At 38.5% G+C, this 22831-nt stretch overlaps 2 protein-coding genes and 1 non-coding gene across 3 annotated transcripts; 1 reads left to right on the forward strand and 2 right to left on the reverse strand.

Moving 5' to 3' along the window:
- The first annotated feature begins 7884 nt into the window (after positions 1-7884).
- LOC109801554 (putative CoA ligase CCL6) lies at positions 7885-14747 on the forward strand. The gene is made up of 19 exons (XM_083061874.1): positions 7885-8138; positions 8550-8599; positions 9125-9228; positions 9315-9371; positions 10024-10072; positions 10229-10305; positions 10787-10823; positions 10930-11024; positions 11145-11309; positions 11492-11602; positions 11692-11779; positions 11924-11990; positions 12072-12147; positions 12219-12336; positions 12618-12863; positions 13351-13490; positions 13645-13827; positions 14115-14234; positions 14513-14747. The coding sequence occupies exons 1-19, from the start codon at positions 7990-7992 to the stop codon at positions 14558-14560; spliced, it is 1980 nt and encodes a 659-aa protein (XP_082918000.1). The 5' UTR covers positions 7885-7989; the 3' UTR covers positions 14561-14747.
- On the reverse strand, positions 8329-8402 carry TRNAI-AAU (transfer RNA isoleucine (anticodon AAU)). Its single transcript has one exon. It is a non-coding gene; the product is annotated as a tRNA-Ile (tRNA).
- Positions 14748-15167: 420 nt separating the features above from the next.
- Positions 15168-17436, reverse strand: COR413-PM1 (cold regulated 413 plasma membrane 1). Its single transcript, XM_020361908.3, has 4 exons — positions 17080-17436; positions 16163-16270; positions 15997-16067; positions 15168-15771 (listed from the first exon to the last, which is right to left on the reverse strand). The coding sequence occupies exons 1-4, from the start codon at positions 17247-17249 to the stop codon at positions 15518-15520; spliced, it is 603 nt and encodes a 200-aa protein (XP_020217497.1). The 5' UTR covers positions 17250-17436; the 3' UTR covers positions 15168-15517.
- Positions 17437-22831: the final 5395 nt, after the last annotated feature.

The raw sequence follows: 22831 nt of genomic DNA on the forward strand, positions 1-22831 counted from the left end.
TAGCCGTATCAGACGAAGCAATCAGCTCGGTTCTGGTACAAGAAAAGGGAGGCTCTCAGGTTCCCGTCTATTTCGTTAGCCGACTTCTCCAGGATTCCGAGACCCGATACCAACTTATTGAAAAAGTCGCTCTCGGATTGGTACATACCTCCCGACGTTTGAGACACTACTTTCAGAGCCACCGAATGGTCGTGCACACCGATTGCCCGGTTTCCAAAGTCCTAGGAAAACCCGAACTCGCTGGGAGGATGATGGCATGGGCTGTCGAACTCTCGCAATTTGACATTGCATACAAGCCGAGAGGGCCGATCAAAGCGCAATGCCTGGCCGACTTCGTGAACGAGTTACACCCACACGGCCACTTCGAAGAACAATGGTGGACCCTCCACGTGGACGGCTCCTCAAACAGCCAGGGGAGCGGAGCAGGTGTAATCTTAGAGGGGCCGAAGGGCATTACTTTGGAGCAATCCCTGCGTTTTCGATTCAAAGCCTCCAACAATCAGGCCGAGTACGAAGCCCTGATAGCCGGGCTCAGATTAGCCGAAGACATGGGCGCGACGAGAATCAAATGTCTGACCGATTCTAAGGTTGTGGCCGAACAAGTAGGTGGTAATTTCCAGGTCAAGGACCACGTGATGATGAAATACTACCACACTTATCAAGGGCTGAAGTCAAACTTCCAAGAGGTGTCGGTCGAGCACATCCCACGAGAGAACAACACTCGAGCCGACCGGTTGGCTAGCCTAGCCACAACCAAAAAACCAGGTCACTTGAGAACCATCATCCAACAGGAGATCGACCACCCCAGTGTTGACACGGAGTTGATAGCAAATGTCGATGCCGACCACACCGCACCTAATGATCCCCCAGATTGGCGAGCCGAAATCAAAGCTTTCATCATTGACGGGGTCACACCAGACGACCCAGCCGAGGCCAAACGTTTGCGAACCCAAGCCAGTAGATATACTATCATTGTCGGGCAACTGTACAAACGTGGTTTCTCTACCCCGCTGCTAAAATGTCTCGACCTCCATGAAGCCGATTATGTGACGAGAGAGGTGCACGAGGGAATTTGCGGCCTGCACTCAGGAGCAAGGACAACTGTCTCCAAGCTCTTACGGGCCGGATACTACTGGCCAACCATGAGCACCGACTGTGCAGCGTTTGTGAAGAAGTGTCTACCGTGTCAGAAGCATGGGAACCTAATCCACCAGCCGGCCGAGCAACTACATTGCATTCCCCCCGCATGGCCATTCGCTACCTGGGGAGCCGACATACTAGGACCATTTCTGATCGCCAAGGGACAATGCAAGTTCCTCATCGTAGCCGTGGATTTGTTTACCAAGTGGATTGAGGCCGAACCCCTGGCATGCATCTCCGCCCTCCAGGTTCAAAAATTCCTATGGAAAAACGTCATCACCCGCTTCGGCGTCCCTCACACGCTAGTGACCGACAACGGCCTTCAATTCACCGATCGAAAACTCAACGAGTTCCTGGCTGGCCTAGGAGTACAACACAAATTTACCTCGGTGGAACACCCACAAACAAATGGGCAGGCCGAGTCGGCCAACAAGGTCATTCTAGCAGAATTGAAGAAACGGCTAGGGGAAGCAAAGGGAGCATGGGCCGAGCAACTACCCGAGGTGCTCTGGGCATACCGATGTACCCCCCAATCGACTACGCAGGAGACCCCTTTTCGCATGGCTTATGGGTCCGATGCGATGATCCCAGTGGAAATCGGAGAACCGTCGTTCCGTCGAACCCACTTTGACGAGGCAAGCAACGAAGCCGAACTCCGAACAAATCTAGACGCGATAGAGGAGGTTCGAGACCGAGCACTGGTTGTGGCCGAGGCCACCAAACAACGATACAAGAGAAGGTTCGACAGCAAGGTGAAGCCTCGAGCATTCCGAGAAGGAGATCTCGTTTGGAGAGCCACGGGCGAAGCGAGGAAAGATCCGAAGCAAGGGAAGCTCGCCCCAAACTGGGATGGACCCTTCCGAGTCCGACACAACCTGAATAACGGAGCATTCAAGCTGGAGCACCTGTCCGGAAAGCTTATCCCTAGAACTTGGAACTCAACTCACCTAAAGATGTATTACAGTTGATGTACTAGTGCACTCTTTTCCTTGACCGACTCTTTTGTCCCTAAGGAGGGTTTTGGGTCGGCAAGGTTTTTAACGAGGCACTTAATTAATAAAACTTATTTCATTATCTTTCTTCATCCAATATTATGCATATGTAGACCACAATGATGCGGAATTCGATCTCGATCGACACGTACAAACGCCGAGCAATCCTCGGCCGACCACTTCGGCGTTCTACCGAGCCCGACAGGTTTCCCTGCCGAGTACCCTCCTCGGCTAAGGATGCACCTGGGCCAAACGTTACTCACGCACCAACGCCGAGCATCCCTCGGCCGACCACTTCGGCGTTCCACCGAGCCCGACAGGTTTCCCTGCCGAGTACCCTCCTCGGCTAAGGATGCACCTGGGCCAAACGTTACGCACCAACGCCGAGCATCCCTCGGCCGACCACTTCGACATTCTACCGAGCCCGACAGGTTTCCCTGCCTAGTACCCTCCTCGGCTAAGGATGCACCTGGGCCAAACGTTACTCACGCACCAACGCCGAGCATCCCTCGGCCGACCACTTCGGCGTTCCACCGAGCCCGACAGGTTTCCCTGCCGAGTACCCTCCTCGGCTAAGGATGCACCTGGGCCAAACGTTACGCACCAACGCCGAGCATCCCTCGGCCGACCACTTCGACATTCTACCGAGCCCGACAGGTTTCCCTGCCGAGTACCCTCCTCGGCTAAGGATGCACCTGGGCCAAACGTTACTCACGCACCAACGCCGAGCATCCCTCGGCCGACCACTTCGGCGTTCTACCGAGCCCGACAGGTTTCCCTGCCGAGTACCCTCCTCGGCTAAGGATGCACCTGGGCCAAACGTTACGCACCAACGCCGAGCATCCCCCGACCGACCTCTCACAAAGAAAACCCTCGGTTAACCCGAGGCCGATTCATTTTAACCATCCAAATGAAGCCCCATTATTAATTATGGCCGATTAAGCCGACTTCTCGAAAAAGGGAAAAGGGAAAAAGGGAAAACCCTCGGTTAGGCCGAGGCCGATTCATTTTAACTTAGCATTCAAATTAATAATGGCAGATTGAGCTGGTCGCTCGCACAGGTTTCGTTTCCATCGCGTTGTGAAAAAACCCTCGGTTGAAGCGCATTCAGTTCATCAACTTGAAATAAATTTCTATTAATCAGTGCCGATCAAAATGGCTACTTACAAAAAATTAAATCAGCCTACACCCCCGACACCTAAGGCCGAGCTAACAAAAGGCGCTACCGGCCAAATTACAAGTAATCCCTAAACCTAGCAGGCTATACAAGCCGATCCTATTCAACCGCCGGCTCCACCGGGGTCCCGTCTCCGACGACATCAATTATTTGGTCATCTTCCCCAGTTGATTGCACCGGGGCCCGACTAGACACATTCTGGCGCGAGGCCTCGGCATCTGGCTCAGCTCCTTGGGGGAACTCGGCGTAGCTCATAAACTTGCCACCCAAGAAGTCCCGACTAACATCAAACTGAAAGTCAGCCGGGACGTCGCAAAAGTGATAAGCCTGCCGAACAGCATAATGGAAGCCGGCGTCACGTTGAGAGAGAATTTGCTCGGTGGCCTCGGCCTCGAACTGCGCAGCCGACTCCTTAAGTCGGGCGATCTCATTTGCAGCAGCGGCGGCGTCGACCTTCATCTTTTGCACGGTCAGCTTCAAGTCATCGGCCTCCCTGCGATACGCATCGGCGGCTTTCTTCAATTCCTCAGCCGATTCAGTGGCCTTGGCATTAGCACTCAAGGCATCTTTCACCGTCGCCTCAGCATCTTTCAAACGGCTTTGGAGCCTCTCGGCCGAGACAGCCGACCTCATCATCACATGCTTGGCCACAAGGGAAGTCCGAGCATCAAGCTCACAGAATAGCTTGTACTCGGCCTCCGTTGACATCCCCTCCAAGTATTGAAGTCCTCCCCCGGTAGTAACGTCGAGACTGACCAAGTTCTTGACCTGCACGTCCGAAGCGAGGAAGTTGGACCCCGCAACAACAGCAGGAATGGCGAAGGCCCCACACCCTGTTTGATCCAGTGATAGCTGCTTCGGCCGCTTGGAGGAAGTGCTCGGTCGTTCCGACTCAAGGTTATGCTCGGCCGCCCGAACCCTAGACGACCCCCCTTTCTTTTTGGGATCGAACGCTGGAATCAGGACGTGAGGAGGCTTGTCTCGTTGTGCCTTGAGGGCCGACCTTGCCGGCGGCACCTTTCCGCTCTCCTTGGCTTCCTTCGCCCTCTTGGCGAGCATCGCGACCACGTCAAGTTTGCCTCCGGCCATCAATCCTACAACAAAGCAAATTTTAACATCAATTAAAAACGGTGCTACATTACCGAAGCCTAAGGTACATACCTAGCAAGACCATCTCAAAATGAGACGTCTCGAAAATATCCAGGAGGCTTCGGACGGGTAGTTCCTTCGGCAGTTGGTCGAGGAGTTCTACAATCTCTATGTCCTCGGCAGGGAGTTTTGATTTTGATATAGCCTCGTAACGAGTCGGACGCCTCGTCCAGTAGAAGGGGAATAGGGGAGTGTTTTCGCGATCGTAGAAACAATCTCTCATGTCCGACCCCCAACGAACCTTAAAAAACCCACTCTTAAACCCTTTGTAAGACGAGGTGAAGGCTTGAAGAAACCCACGCTTCGGCACCCGAGACAACGATACCCACTTCACCGGCTTACTCGGCCGACACGTATAAAAATATAGAAACGCCAACGGCCGAGGCGTGAGTCCTAAGCACAGACAGAGGTTTCGGAATGCCTGCATTGCCGCCCAGGCATTCGGATGTAATTGGGTCGGCGCAACATTAAGCACTCGGAGCACACCCATCTGGAAATCATCAAATGGCAATTGGACCCCGAGATCTTCGAACCAGCACATGTAGGCGTAGAAGTAGTCGGCCTCGTCGGCACCTGGTTCCAGAAAGACGAAATCGGTGTTCGGCCCATCGTCCTCGCACGCCTCGGCAAGCAAAGGAAATTCTCCGTCTCCACTGCCAAAACACTTCTCTAAAGAAACAAAGGTGTCTAGCATGGCTTGGTCAGACCACTTGGAGAAATATATGCCGACCTCTCCGTCTACCCATTCATACCCCGACATCTCAAGAGAGCCATAATCAATCCTCGCTCTCGGCTTAGGTCTCGAGATGACCTTACGTTTACCTCGATCACCACCGACCACTTCCCTTACACCCTCCGGAATCTCCACGTCGGCAGGCCCTACCCCGACAAAGCTCACCCCCCTCTTGTCAACTTCGACAGCTCGCGCCAGGGCTATACCTAGATTCGGCGGTGCCGAGATCTCAACCACCTCATCCCCACTATCTTCTGGCTCGGGGCAGTCGGAAGGAAACACTACCTCGCACTGCAGAGGCGGTAGCCTAGATATCTCACTTGACCCCGACCCCCCTCTACTTGAATTAGTGTCCGAACTCTCCGAGGACGTCCAACTCATTGCCGAGGAATATCCCCTATCCATTTATTGCTAAAAAATAACGAATACAAAATTTACCTTACTCGGTTAGCTCGGTCGAATCTGATTGCGAGAGAGCTCGGAGAATTTACAGCAAGTAAATTCTCACACCCCCCCTCCCCCTATTTATAGGTGAGGTAAACGGGGAAGGTGAAAAGCCTCAGCAAGACCGGGACCGTTCGATCTAGAACATCCAACGGTCCAGATTAAATAACCGTTGGGCCCATAACCGCCAAGGCCCACGTGGCAAGTCACACTCATCTCGGCGGTCTCGGTATCGGCCCCCAACATCTAAAACGACCTCGGCACAACAATTAATTCCAACATCTGAGGCCCACTCATCTCGGCGGTCTCGGTATCGGCCCCCAACATCTAAAAAGGCCACGGCACGACCTCAAATTTGAGCATTTTCAGGTCGCTTCTATCAGAAATCTCGGCATGATTTCCAGGCCACCTTGTCAACTCTAGGGGCCCTCCACCGGAGTCCACGCGTCGATTTCACAACACGTAATCCAAGGAGGGTTCGGCTCATCGACACAGCTCGGTGCGGCTTTACTTCAGGAGATTAAACCCCCCCCCCCCGAATTCAAGACTCGCGAGAAATAAGGCCGAGCTACCCGAAAGCCAGACGTTCAATGGCTAAGTTTTCTTTACCGTCTTCGTCTCTTCTATCCTCGACGCTGAGGGGGTTGTATACCGTATGGTGCCGAACAGGACGAATGATCCGAACGCTTTGCATACCCGAACCCGCCGAATACCCGACACCGCCGACTCCACACGAACGTACAGAACTTGTCGGTGCGGTCGGCCAAGGTCAACGTCATTACCAGGCTTAATTACAAGTAAATTAATTAGCACAAACTTCGGATCAGTCCCCTAATTTCCTGGGGCCCAACCCATAATCACGGCCCAACACGAACACCTATAAATAGAACTCCTGAGAGGTACGCAACTACTTTTGACCTACCGCATTTATTACGCCGAGTACTTACTTGAGCGTTGGAGTGTCTTTGCAGGCACCCCCCCTCTCGCTTCGGACCGCCCGGATTGAACGAGAAGACCGAGACCCAAGACCCGACCTACTACAACAAGGATAATTGGAGTGTGTATCCTAACACAGGAACACGTTATATTGGACTAGATTTCTTGCAACATTTGGAATTAGCTCTCCATTCTCTTCGAGCCATAATTTTTATTTTTATTTTTTAGGTAGTCTCTTTTGTTCCATTTTTTTTTGTTTTATACATTTCAAGTAATATTAATTACTTTTTTTTATACATATATCTCTATTTAACAATTGTTATTCTTATTTTAAATTTGTTTTTGTAACTTAACATATTAATATTAAATATTTCTTAAGAAGTGTGCATAAATCTTAAACATCAAAATTTATAGTTTTTTTTTTTCTAACAAAAATATTTCGTCAATCCAATAATAAGTATCTTCCAATGTTATTTTACATGGACAAAAAAAGTAAATAAATAGATGATGAAAACAGTAATTTTACAAATTTAACTTTACAATTAATCTTGCAAATAGATTACTTTACAAATAGATTAATCTTGCAAATTAATTTTACAAATAGATTACTTTACAAATAGATGATGAAAATCCTAAACCCTAAACCCTAAACAACACAATAATCACTTTATAAGTAATATTAGTAAGTGTATACATAAAAACAAATAATTAATAATACATTAAAAAACTAACATAACACTTAGACTTACTACCTCCATTCTTATATATAAGATCCTTTATCATTTTTTTTATCCCTTTTTATATGATCTTCTTCTAAATATCAATCGCATTAATTATATCTTTTCTAAAATATCTTTATTTAACAAATAGTTTTTTAGGCAAAAGATAATAAATATTTAAAATTAATTAGATAAAATCTATAGATACATAAATATTTATTTTCAAACATTAATTAATTAATTAGGTGAGAAGTAATTAAGTAAAAAGAAAAAATATTAATTCTAGAAAAGTAGTTTAAATTATTGAAAAATTTAATACTCTTAATAAAATTAATTAATTTTTTAAAATATATAATGGAAAAAAAGTCTAATAATTGTATTTTATTTTGTAACATAATATTTATTATGAGTTTGAGAGAGTAATATAAGAGAAAAAGGTGGAAGGGTGTATGAGATAAAAGGAAGTGAAGGAAAATAAATGCATAAGGTGGGATGTGTTGGTGAAAAGTGAAAAGAGAGAGTAATGTGGCAAACTGCATAGAGAGGCTAATAAATGGTTCACATATTTATCCAAAAAGTAACATACCAATTTATTTATTGCTTCAGCTCAACCAACTCTTGCAACGCCATCCCTCGTTAAATTCATCTATCAAGTGCCATTCTTTAAAGGCTTTTGCACCATCATTCATTCTATTCACTATGGCAGGGGTTTACACTGTGAAGGTGGAGGAAGCAAGGCCAGCAACTCCTGAAAAGCCATCAGCAGGCCCTGCCTACAGATGCATTTTTGCCAAAGATGCTTTGACAAACTTGCCTTCTCTTTTTGAATCTCCATGGGACTTCTTCAGGTGTGTCTCTCACTTTCTTTCATGCTCACATAAGCATAATAAGGTTTGCAACTTGTCATGACAGAAATTAAGTGCTATGAGCTTTCTTTTTCTTAGTTGTTATATTAGATCCATGAATATTAAGTAATGTATGATTAGAAATTATGTGTCATATTAAATTAAAAAAGAAAAATATTAAAATAAGGGCAAATGGCCCATGCAGGTCTCGAACCTGCGACCTTCGCGTTATTAGCACGACGCTCTAACCAACTGAGCTAATAGGCCAGTTGTTAGATGTTCCAAACCTGTTTTTGTTGTTCATGCAAATTGTCTAAGGATCATGGAAGATTGAACTGGAAATGGTTGAGTGAGTTGTAGTTGTAGTGGGGTTTGAGAATTCATTCTCAGCAGTTTTCATGGTTTCTTATGCAGGGACACGAAAACGAGGTGCCCCAGCAACCCGATGCTGGGTCGCCGTAAAAAAAACCGGTTCCAAGGTACCAACTTTCATGTGTTTTTGTTTCTTTCAATGTTTATTTTTTCACGATTTCTTCCATCATTTCTTACTTACAGTATCGGTATTTCTTCCATGCGAAAATTTTACACACCATTAATTCTAGTTTAGACTTTATTTGTCACATGTCAAATTTTGTAATTTAGCTCCTTATTTGTTATTTATTGAGAAAATAAAATTTTCTTAAATATAATTTGTTAGTAGTATTTTGAGATTATCATGTCATTGGTGCAAATTATGATAATACTCAAACTAAGACATTGTTTAAAAGATTCGAGTTAAGTCCAACTCACACTTGTTAGTTATAATTTAGTAGTATATTCTAATTAGCTAGGGTTAAATAAAAAAAATAAATTACAGGGACTAAATTAATAATGAATACACAAGTAAATGAAGAAATGAACCCAACTAAAATATTTTGACATATAGCTGACTACCCAATAAATAGATAAATAAAAATTTTCGTTGCATTGGGAAAATTATGTGGAAATTGAACTGAATTTGCAGGTGGATCCCTATGAATGGATCACATATCAGGAGGCTTATGATGCTGCCATCCAAATTGGTTCCGCCATGAAGAGCCGTGGTGTCAATCCTGTAATCCGTCTTGCTCTATTAAGATTAAGATACTGTGCAATGGGAAATATATGCAATTATTCTTACTCTTGCTTTTATATCACTAGGGAGACCGTTGTGGCATATATGGGTCCAACTGCCCCGAATGGATCATTGCAATGGAGGTATGACACTTTGTTTTGGTAGGGGAAATTACACTTAAGCAACTCTTTGAGTATGTTAATCAAATAAGGGACAAAAATAAATTAATTAGTTATTTGATTTATGAGAAATGCAAATAACACATTCTTCTAGATATTGGGGTTATTTTATGGTATTTGTCTGAGAGAATATTTTATAAGAGTTATTTCACAAACAACTCCACAATGATGAGATATTGTCCGCTTTGGGTTTAAGTTCACAATGATGAGATATTGTTTGCTTTGGGACTAAAGCTTCATAGTTTTGCTTTTGGTCATCACCCAAAAGGCCCCTCTTTCATTGGAGTATGATTATGTTTTATAAGTTATTATTTTTTCTCTTATTTTATCGATGTGGGACTTGTTTGTATCCCAATATGATATTTAGTGGTGCCCATATGGGAAATTCATTCAAAATTAAAGAGTATATTTAAAACGAGTGTGTTGCTATCATTTCTCTATTGTTCCTGATTATGATTAGGCAACTATAAAAGTTCTCTAACGTTGTTTGTATTGTTGATCTTCACTTAAAATCACAAGTGCTGATACCTTGTTAGTTGTTACTATATTATAGGATTATGCTTATTAATTATTCCAATGGGATTTGGGTGATTTGTTTCAAATTTGCTGTTTGCAGGCTTGCAATGGCTATGCAGTAACATATGTCCCATTATACGACACCTTGGGTTTGTGTTTTTGATCCTTTTCCAATCACTCTCAATGTGCCTGTTTTTATTTATTTAAAAATTTTCCCCAGAGAACATGGGAACTCAGAGTTTATCGGGTCTCTTACACTCATGTTGTAATTCAGCTAGAAAATCACTTTAAATGATTCCTAACAGGTCCAAATGCTGTGGAGTTTATCATAAACCATGCTGAAGTTTCGATAGCATTTGTACAGGATAACAAGATTCCTTCTGTAAGTTCTATCATATTTCTTGGAGCACAAGCTTTATTGATGCCTATGTGGGATTTTTATTTCAGCAAAATGAACCATATGATAGTTTTTCTTTCCCACAATTATTCTGGATGCTAGCTTTGTAAGTTAGATACCTTTAACATATAACTATCTCAATTGGCCATCAATCTGTTTCCTAACAAATTAAAAGATGAGAAACTCATTAGCAGCTTTTAAAATGAGTCATAAATTTATTTTCTGGTATTTCTGTAAGATGCTGAAAAAAATAGTTAAAATCAGTAATCTACTTTGAAGCTGACTCAATGTTTGCACGTACTGCTAGTCTCTTTTATAATGTTATTTAATTTAATATTTTAAGTTATCCATTGAGTTTGTTGAAGATAATTAGCTTGTCATCTGGGACAGCGATGAGTATCTCTGTTATATATGTTTGTTCTTTTTCCCCCCCATTCCTTCTAAAGTAATGACTACTAATCCACAGGTTTTGTCATGCCTTGATAGGTGTTCAAATCTTAAAAGTAAGTCAAATGTGTCTATTTTGTCTGTGTTACTACTTACTATTAGTTTAAGTGTCTTCCATCTTTTAATTTAATGGTAACCGGCCTCTGTAATTTACTGGTGTAGCTATTGTGAGTTTTGGTAATGTTTCATCTTCACAAAAGAAGGAAGCTGAGGAGCTTGGTGCATCTTGCTTCACGTGGGGAGAGTTTCTCCAGTTGGTAGGAACCCTGATTCTCAAATTCATATTTATGTTTATAATTAAAAGCAAGAACCATTTTTATTGAGAGTATAGGGAGATAAAAATTTTAATGTCTAATACTGTATCTTCATTTCTCTAGGGAAATACGGATTTTGACGTACCACTGAAAAAGAAGACTAACATCTGCACAATCATGTACACTAGTGGAACAACAGGCGAACCCAAAGGCGTTATTATCAAGAATGAGGCTTTCATGACCCAAGTGTTGTCTATTGACCAAATACTTTATATAACTGACGTAGTGGTATGATAATCATTTTTCTCACTTGTTTCATGTTATATTTTTCAAGCTTGGGAATAATCTGCCACCCCCCCCCCCCAAAAAAAAAAAGGATAAGTTGATGAGGAAAAAGAAAAAGTATGAGTTTATCATATTTATGAAATAATATGTGCTCAGACGAAATGTAAACTATGTATTATTGATAGGGAACAGAAGACGATGTCTACTTTTCTTTCCTTCCTCTTGCTCATATATATGACCAGATAATGGAGACATATTGCATCTACAAGGGCTCCTCAATTGGATTTTGGCAAGGCGTAAGTTTTAGATTCTGTTCCTACTATTATTTCTTGCTCATTCTCTAATGTTTTCACTGCATGGAATTTTTTCATGTTAATTCTTGCAGGATGTCAGGTTCTTAATGGAAGATATTCAGGCGCTGAAACCAACTTTATTTTGTGGCGTTCCTAGAGTATATGATCGTGTTTATGCTGGTAAGGCTAGAATGCTTCTTGTGTTAGTGCTCTTATCTTGATGTGCACTATACTGTTCCAAGTAATGAATTTAAGCTCCATGTACCCTTGTGACTACTAACTACACTGTCTAATAAGTATTGACTATATGCCTTGTGCCTTAAGGTATCAGTAGCCAAATTTCATCTGGAGGAGCACTGCGAAGTACATTGTTTCAATATGCATATAACTAGTATGTACTGCAACTAACGTTACCATCTTAAACTTCTACTCTTCCATCCTTGGTGCAAACTAATATATAATCTACTGTCAGCAAATTGGGATATCTGGAAAAGGGTCTTCCCCAAGACAAAGCAGCACCCTTGTTTGATAGGCTCGTGTTTGATAAGGTATTCTGTTTTATTCTGCGATTCTTGTTCATAAATTCGTTTGAAAATTGAAATATTGGTTTGATGTATAGATAAGACAAGCATTAGGTGGACGAGTTCGTCTTCTATTATCAGGAGCTGCTCCTTTGCCTAGGCAAGTGGAGGAGTTTTTGAGGGTCACTTTTGGAGCTAATATGTCACAAGGATATGGTATGATATTTGAATCTTTTGCTAAAAAGTGCTGATAGATTGTTTTTATGTCATTTTGATGACAACTCCTCAGTACAAAATTTTAAGAAATGGTTCAGTTCTGTCAGTCTGTTGTGATTATAATTGTAGCATTCCTTGATTTGGTTTTACTTTTTTTTTTTTGTTTGAATGCATTCTGTAGTAGTGCTCACATGTTAATCCTATCCCTAGTTCATTTTTCTATGTGGGTGTGTGTGTCTTTAATTATGCCTTGTTAAATTATTATCATTTTGATGTTACAGGTCTTACTGAAAGTTGTGGTGGGTGTTTCACTGCAATAAGCAATGTGTTTTCTATGATGGGAACAATTGGAGTCCCTATGACAACCATTGAGGCCAGGCTTGAATCTGTGCCAGAGATGGGATATGATGCACTCTCCAGTGAAGCCCGTGGAGAAATTTGCCTGAGAGGAAATACCTTGTTCTCTGGTTATCACAAGCGTCAAGATCTTACCGAAGAGGTTCTGGTTGATGGTTGGTTTCATACAGGTAAAACCTCTTGTTGTGGATTAAACAGTGATCTACAATGTCAACGAAGAATTCCTTTTTCCAGGCTTCATTAGGATTCTCCATTTAATGGTTTAGTATTATTAGTTGTTTAGACACCACTCAGAATCATGTAAACTGCTACTAGACAGCATGACACACACTCAAAAAGGTTTTATGGATTGTTGAGCACTTGGTAATCTCCCACTATGCTGTGTAAAATCTTTAACTGAAATGGTCACAGGGGATATCCATTGAAAATTGGGCAATCCAAAAAGACATTCATATGAGAATTAGCTCAATGATTGTTATTAAATTCGAAAACCCAGTGAAGAGGGCACATAGGAGATCAAGTTGAGGCATTTTGTCATGATCATCTGACTTTCTCCATTTTTGTTTTTATTTCCATGCATTGTGCATATAGGTTATTGAGGTTGCTAATTTGCCCCTAAATGCAGTGTGTTTTGGAATGATTTGAAAATCATTACAGGTGACATTGGAGAATGGCAGCCAAATGGATCCATGAAAATTATCGATAGAAAAAAGAACATCTTTAAATTGTCTCAAGGAGAATATGTTGCCGTAGAGAATATTGAAAACAAGTATTTGCAGTGCCCCCTTGTAACATCGGTAAGTTTCTGCTTCTCATAAAACATTCAATAAAATTGGAGCAACATGAATCGTATCGCTTTTTGTGTTTGATGCCTAGCTTTATATGGGAAAGTGGACTTTCAAATACCTTAATCATTAATTTTGATGTATGACTTTTTTACTCCATATGCAGATTTGGGTCTATGGAAACAGTTTTGAGCCTTTTTTGGTGGCAGTAGTGGTCCCTGAAAGAAATGCCCTTGAGGATTGGGCAATGAAGCATAATTCTAATGTTGATTTCAAATCTTTATGTGGAAATCTTAAGGCAAGAAAATACATTTTGGATGAGCTCAACAGAACTGGTCAGAAACACCAAGTATGCATATAGAGTCCAATTCCATGAATTTAGCATGAGTAACACTCGGATTAAGCCTTTGAGATTATAGGGTGATGAATACTTTGTTAATTTCTAACTTTGCAAAAAGTCATTCATTTTAGTCTTTCTTTATTTTTGTTGTCTTTTTTGCACGAGAAAAGTCGAAAATTGAATGTCGCTAAAGTCAGGGAATAACCAACTCAAACAATCTCAAGGACTACTCTGAGTGGAATTACGCTATATTTTGATCTTGCTGATTATATTTGACGTTATTGATATTTTCTCAGCTTAGAGGTTTTGAGATGCTAAAAGCAGTTCATCTGGAACCAATTCCCTTTGACATGGAGAGAGATCTGGTAACTCCAACATTCAAGCTGAAGAGATCACAATTGCTCAAGCACTATAAGGTTTGTCTCATGTTCTGTGATCAATGTTGGAATCAATAACTTTCTATTTCACTTTAAAGTACAGCTTTATTTTATTTGTTTCCTTTACTTCTTGAATTAGTAGTGTTGATTCATGGTTTGTTCCAAAATATGCTTTACTTTCGGCTAATCAGGAAGCATTACCTTGATAATTTAAGTTAGATGTTGTAGTGCTTTGCTTGCCAATTATATAAAGTGTTATTCGAGTACCTAAATAAATAATTAAATAAAATGTTACTCTTTGCCAACATCATTTACAGGATTATATTGATCAACTGTACAAGGAAGCGAAGGCACAGAAGGTGTGAGCCAGGTGGCAATCGGGGATTATATATGCAATTACACTGATTCCTGTCGGTTTCCACAGAATCCATTTGAATTTTTTGTATATTTTGGTTCATTCAGTGATGTTAAAAGCTATATAAACAAAACTCTATAGTTTATATTGAATTCTTATAAAGATTACGAAATGATATTAGTTGGAAATTCTGATAAGCTTGCTTGTAACAACCGTCTTTTCTCTTTTATTTTTCATTGAGCTATTTTGGTCCTAGTGTTTGTTCCCTCATCTAGTCCATAATTGTCGCCATTAGAATAACCTGTACTTTTTTCATGCCACTCTTGACCTATGCTTGTTAATAATGCTTTGATTCTATGTTGATAAGTTAGAAAGATCAGCGGAAATTACACTTTCAAAGTGGGATAAAATAAAAGTAGTTTTTTTATTTTTTATTTTTAAAGAACTAAAAAATACAACATTAAAAGTTGAAACCACTTTTAAAGTTCCTATGTGCAAGTTCCCCGAAAACATCTGGGTCTTGACATTATTTGGCATATTGAGTTTTCATGTTAAGAGGGAGTTGTGGTTGCTAAGATTGCATTTGCTGAAAACAAAATGGTGTAATAATGCAGAGCAGCAACAAATGTAAATTTATATTATATCCCACATGTAAGAATACAAATATATCCCCAAATGATACATGATTTGTGAATACACGAGCAGCTAGAAGCCAAGAACGATACCACATCAATCCTCTTCATCTTCTTTTGTTTTTTTACATTCTATGAAACCACAAGTCTTTCACTGAGATTTGATTCCACTTTTTTACACATGCTAACTTTAGGACATGGGTGAATCGTAAAACAATGGCAGGGTGTTTATAGATAGATATAAAGTTTCAACAAATGAATGATACAGAAGATAATTCACACACATTAAACAATGGTTTAAATCTCAGATATCAATCAAGTCCAAATGGTGGTTCCTAAAAAAGGATGACCACCAGCGCCCAGATGGGATAGACCAACAGAAGTATTATGCCAATGGAATTTGATATGCCGTGAGCTTTAGTGAATGAGTTTCTGAAACCACCAGAAGCCCGAATGTGTTCTTGCAGCAGATAGCATGCAATGATGAGACACACTACCACCCCAACAATGTTGTCTCTGAAGGTGCTTGCAATTAGACTAGGAGCTACAACGATAAGAAGAATCAAAGCACCAGGCAATTCCAGCCAATCTGCAGTAACAATGATGCATGGTTTATTACTAACATTATACTTACTATAGTATACTACTATTATGAAGATTGATATATATCTTTAATATGAAGTGGAATGACGCTGATCATCAATAGGGACAGCTACAAAATACTTGCATGTTGTCAAGTTCACTCAATGGGTACCAGCAGAGTGTTTTAGGAGACACTAATTATAATACTAAATTGTGAGCAGTTGTACCATACCAGGGAAGTGTCTAGGAAGGAAAAGGCGTAATACAACAGCAATTAAAGCAATCCATTTTCCAATCTCTCCCCTGCGTAGCCATGAAAACAAGGAGAATGATAATATAAAGGAAACTTATTATATGGCACAAAATTGATAACAAAAAAGCGTGACAAGCTAAATCACCTGAAGACGCCAAAAACTAATGAAGGCAAGCTGAAGAAAATGTATGGAATGAGTAGTGCCGTGAGAATATTTGTCTTCCAATTTGTACGATCCAAAATCAACAGATAACTGCAAACAACATGTTAGAATAATCAGTGAAGTCATAGTAAAACTATGAAAGATTACATAAAGTTGATTCAAATGTGTGATTTTTTGCTTATGAAGCAACGATCCTCCCAGCTTGTGCAATTGGTTCGGGTAAAGTCTGTTTCTATTTTGTTGTGCTATTCACTATTTCACCCAGCATTGATTTCCATGAAGTAAACACTGACTCGTGAGAGTTTGACACCGACAAGTAAACTTTCAAGTGTCTTATGTTGAAACTTAAATTGTATCATGTATTTTAATTTTTTTTTTTTATCTGAATACAACTTTTTTACTGGAAAAAAAAAAAAGTACAAGTCACCTGGCACGTGCTTCATAATTCCTTGTGGGATAAAAAAAAAATACTACTATTTTGAGTAAACGCTAACAATTCATGATAAAAGCAATATAAGGTATTGAGTGCATTAACATTTTAGGATAGCAGATAAAATGATGGACCTCTTATCCTATAGACAAAGTCAAATTATAAGAGAAAAAATAAACCAAAACAAAATTAACAAAAAATCGAAATAAAAAAAAAGTCTTGTATCCTTTTATGCATCAAAGTTAACATGAAAATATAGTCGTCCTAACAAGCATCATAAAAACGGTGGCAGTGAGAAATATATGGGGTTAGACCCAATCACAGCAACATCTTAATAGATTCATTCATTCATTCTAGTTCCGCATGCTGGTTTAGAGACTCACACGATCCATAAAGCAACTGACCTACATAGTATGAAGAAAAAAAAAGATATATATAGTTTGGTGTGAGAATTAAGAAGAGTGCATACATAGCAGCAATGGCAGCGATGAAACCGAAAAAAGAGGCTCCAAAGCCCATGCCACCAAGTTTGATGGCATGATGAGCGAGTCTATTAGCAGCGAGACTCAGGTCTCTGAAATCAGAGTTGATCAATTGAATTGCTTCTTCTTGAAAATCCATTCTCTTCCACATTTTCATTGGACCAGAGATGATTACTATGCACTTAGATTTCTCAATCAAGCAAACATGGTATGAAATGAAAGTCAAAACAAATATTAAGAGCTAACGCACATGTTACAGACTAAGTCTCTGGAAAAGGAAAGGCCACGTGGCTTAGCTGTGCCAGCTGCCCTTGCTTTATCCAAATCCTTTTTTGCTAAGAAAACTCCCACAAGCAACAAATTTCAGTATCCATCTAAGTAATACTATATTATATCTATAACAATAACAATGTAATGTTTTTACTTATATTATTCTGTCATTCTTATGAATGCTGTGAGCTGTCATGTGACCATGATGCTGTGTCTGCCACGTGGCGAGTATCTACTGTCTATGGGCCAAGATGTCACATTCGGCTGACTCAATAGCCGACATTTTTCTTATTGGGCCATTTGGGCTTTGAACTTTGAATTGGTTTTATACCCTTTTGGGTTATCTTCTTTGGAGCAAGTGTTTTCCTTTTTATCTGCCCCAAAACAAACTTTATTCATAAGGTATACTCCAACTTTTAATCTATGTTAAATGTTATTTGTACATTACATTTCCACAATTTTTATAATAAAAAAGAAAAAACAAATCCTGAGATGAAATAATTAAAATGATGGAGAGATAAAAAATACTTCTAAAAATATTAGGATAATGTGAAATCAAATAAATATTATTCGTTTCTTTTTTACAAAGCCTGTAGAGTTGCGAGAGTGACGTGTAATTTGATCATTTCTAAACAAGACGGAGACACTTCAAGGGAAAAAACACTGGAGGGTCGAGTTTAACAAATCTCACCATCATATAATAAATTTATCAAATATTAAAACTAAAGAAGGGTTTAAATTTCATGAAGTTTCTGAAAACTGCGGAGGATCTGATGCAGATGGTAGCCATGGCCGGTTTGTGTTGTACATGTACAGGTAAAGGGACAAGTGGCAGCTGCCGACATTGTATATATATATAATAATGCAAATTAAGAAGAATGGGTTATTAACTAAATATAAACTTAGATAAGTTGATGTTGATTACGAATATTTATAATGACATGCTTTAGTTGATTAGACATGAGAATGCATTCAAAAGGAAGATCTCACGCCACCTGTTATGCAAATATTTGAGTTGTTATAAAAATTGATAAGTTAATCTTGATTATTAATTATTAATTATTTTCGTTGATGAGATGACAAGTGTAAGAAAGTAATCAAAAGAGGTATGCATGTTTGAATCGTATACCTGATTCTAATATTCTTTGATACAGTGCAGAGAAAATGAGAGAAGTGAAAATTTGAAATTTATATAAGAAATATAAAAGTAAAAAAGCTATAAAAAAAATTAAGAAACCATAAGTGCAGTTACTATTCTCTTTATTTTATTTTCTTCCCTCAAAAGAAACCGTGTTTGGATGAGGAATTTATATAGGGTAATTCATTTATTTGAAGAATTTTAAATTTTTTGAGGTGAAATATTTTGTTTGGATGAGAAATTTACAAAGAATTTGAAATTCAAGCATTTGGGAAATTCCTTAAAATAGTATAATTTCAAATTCTCCTAAAAGTGGGAGAATTTGAAATTCCTTATATTTGTTTTTCTTATTTTACCTATATATTTTATCTTATCTCTTCATTCTTTTAATTATTGGATATTCAAAAATATTTTTAAAATTATTAAATATTATCTTATATTAATTTTTAAAATTATTAAATATTATCTAATATTAATTTTTAAAATTATTAAATATTTAAAAATGGATTAATATTTATTTTTATAAAATTTAATTTAAAAATTTTAATATATAAATATATTTTTAAAATCAATTTTACTATGAAGGAATCAAATTATCATATTCAACCTAATAATTTAAAATTTAAGAAATTTGAATTGACTCGTCCAAACAAAATATTTTAAAAATGATAGAAATTGAAATCAAAGTAATTCAAATACTAAGAATTTAAAATTCCTTGAATTTGTAAAATTCTTTATCCAAACACGCTATAAGTGTACGTAACTCTATCATTTCATCTTTAAGTACATACAAATTAAGAAATAACAAAATGTCACTTTAGACATTTAAGAATAATTATCATCGTACAACCTATTTTCTCATGAATTAGATGAAATAAAAAAAATAGATAAAAAGATTAAAAAAAACGAATAAACATATGTGGTATGATAAATTATTATTTTTTAAATGTATGAATAATATCCAATTGAGCTTTTTAGTTTCTACTTGTTCATATCACAATTCGGTCAGAGATAGATCGAAAAGTAATATAGAAATATACAAACGTAACAAACCTTTTGCAAAAATTCATTATATATATTTTCTCTCAACTTTCTTAAATTTATTTCTGTGATTTTTGTTTTATCAATACACAGGAAACTATAAATTTTGTTATATATATCAAGATATAAAAGACATATACTTATGCAATAAAAAAACATATTGAAATAACATAACTCTTAAAAATTATAAATCATGATATTATATATATATATATATATATATTAAAATTTTTAATACATAATGTAACGACCCGGCTGGTCACTACACGCGGCATAGCACACTAGAAACACCGCACAGAAAAGAACAAGTGTATACATATAGGGTCTAGAATATATACATATACATGCTCCAATCTGAACAGAGTTAAAGTGTACAAAAATACAATCAAGTGCTACTATCCCAAGTAGCTCAACCACAAAACAATCACAAAAGAGATCAACTCCGCCGGTCCGCTGAAGACTCACCACTAGTCACCCACCTATCCCTTCTCTGCTCCCATACATGGTATGATCATCGCAGTCCAAACCACATGGAAACAACAAAGGGTAAGCTAGTGAACAGAAACAACATATATATATAAATATGTGAATAGTAAACAGCTACAGCTATCAGCACATCAATCAACACATCAATCAGCTTAACAAAAACGACTTAAAATACCACAACATTAAGCAATAACAGCACCGACATATAGGGGTGGGCATGGATCAGTTTTTTTAAAAAACCGATCCAAACTGATCCGATCCGCTTTTAAATGGATTGGTTTAGTAAATTCCGATCCAATCCGGTTTACTGATCCGATTTTGAACCGAACCTAATTAATGGATCAGTTTCGAACCAATTTCGATCCAGATTTATGGATTAATCCATTTTCCAAAATGGATCGGATAAAAACCGGTTTAAAACCGGTTTTTTGAAATCAGTTTTTTAAAATGGATTTTTGAACCAGATTTTTTGAACCAGATTTTTTAAATCAGATTTTTTAAAACAGATTTATTAACCAGTTTTTTAAAACAGATTTTTGAACCAGATTTTTTAAACCAGATTTTTGAACCAGATTTATTAACCAGTTTTTTGAACCAGATTTTTTAAATCAATTTTTTGAACCAGATTTATTAACCAGTTTGAAAAGACTTCAATTTGATTACTGCAACATAATACATTCTTCAATCATGTGTGCATTCATTTCATTTGACGGCTTCCAAAACCAACAAGATTGAGCAGCTGGAGAACAATTTTTGCCAGATAAATGATAAACTTCTTGAACTGAAAAAATAAACTATAACATGAAAAAATAAAGACATCCAGTGCCAGCTGTGGATGCCAGAGACCCAGAAATTTGATCACCATTTTCCCATTGCAGTACTACCGATTGAACAGACCTCAGTGATTGTGAAGGGGGCCACGGCTTGATCTCCTGAACATGGATGATGTATTGAACTTGGATTGAGACACTTTTTCTACTCTTTGATCTTAATCCTAGTACCATCTTCACAAAATAATACGCTGCTATTCTTGGCAGCTATTCTCTGTCACTCTAAATGATGAAACCTAAACATAGAACAAAAATTACAGAAAAATGAGATGTTCTCAAACATTCCAAACACATTTATCTAAAATAGTAACAAAGGAACATACAATACATGATGCCAAAAATGACCAAACCAAAATAAATTATGAAGCCAATGCACAATGCATTCCTAGTTAAGATATATTTGTTAACACCCCAAACACAAACAAAAGGTATAGTGAGACTAATTCTAATTCTTCTTCTGTTTCTTTATTATTAATAAATGAAAGCTCAAATAGAACATTGACATCAATGAAATTTAAGGTAAGAGACAAAAGCTACCGAGTGGAATGAATGATGGAAGAAAGAAGGAACCAGGTATCCAGATTCTAGAGAAAACAGCTAAATGCATGCAAATTGTAACAGAAAAGCATAAACCAACACTTGAAAACTTGACAAAGGCCAACTCAGCATTAAGCAAAGAAAACAACTGTGGGAAAATTAAATAAAGATTAAAAAAGCAGCCATCAATTAACAAACCAATTAATTAATTCATCTTCAATCATCTCCAAGTGTAACAGAGGAGGCTGAATAAGTAATATCTGGTGGGGAAATAATTGCTGCAAAATGAAAAAAAAAAGTTATCAATTATTGATCAAATTATAATAAGTATATAATACAATAATGCAGTATAAAATAAATCTAGCTTGTTACTTTGTTCAAATTTCTCCAACTCTTCAAAATCCCCATTTTCATTTGAAAACAATTGTAGATGTGTTCTTTTAAGCCAATCTTGTGTGCAAATAAGTGCTTCTACCATTCTAGGTGTAAGAGAACTACGATATGGATCAAGAACTCTTCCTCCAGTACTAAAGGCAGATTCAGAGGCCACTGTAGAAACAGGTATAGCAAGCAAATCTCTAGCCATTTTTGAAAGAATTGGAAATCTACCCGAGTTAAGCTTCCACCAATTCAAAATATCCAAATCTACGTAGCTCTCTTCTAAGGCTTCCTCCAAGTACTTACATAATTCAGATTTATTAGAGCTAGTTCTTTGAAAAAAATGGTTATAACCATAAGGGTCATCATTACCTCCTTCATTGAATCGAGCTTCTTGTGAGTTAACTTCTATTTCATCTCTTCCACCATTATACTCTTGAAAAAGTAATTTCAAACTAGACTCCACTTTTTCTTTTAAACTAGATGCCACCTCACCATCAAAATTTTGACTAATTAACCAATGCATGAACTGTAATTTGTATCCTGGATGCAACACAAGAGCAATAAGTAAAAACATATTTAGACGATCAGCATTGCCCCAATACTTATCATATTTCTTCTTCATATTTTCTGCCATAATGCATACATTTATATCCCTAGAATTGCACATTTGGCTGATCTTCTTTCCAATTCCAAAGACCTCAAACATGTATATATTGCTAGTTACATAAACTGAGCCAGACATGCGCAAAGTAGCATCATAAAACAATTTCAGAAATGGTAGGATTGCACGCACAAATTCCCAATCAGCATATGAAGGAATGCCTTTTACCTTTTCTAACTCTTCGATATACTTCTTATCTTGCATCTCAAGTTCTTCAAAAGCCTTGTGAAGTTTCAATGCAGCCTCTAACATTAAGTAGGTAGAATTCCATCTGGTTTCCACATCCAAGCAAACAAGACCTTTGTATTCAATATTTTGTTTCTCAACACATGTCTTGAATTTATCCAACCTAGAAGGGGAAGATCGTACATATTTTACAGCACCGCGAATTCTCA

Source organism: Cajanus cajan, chromosome 8, assembly GCF_000230855.2.
Source record: "Cajanus cajan strain Asha chromosome 8, NIPB_CcT2T_4, whole genome shotgun sequence".
Lineage (NCBI taxonomy): Eukaryota > Viridiplantae > Streptophyta > Magnoliopsida > Fabales > Fabaceae > Cajanus > Cajanus cajan.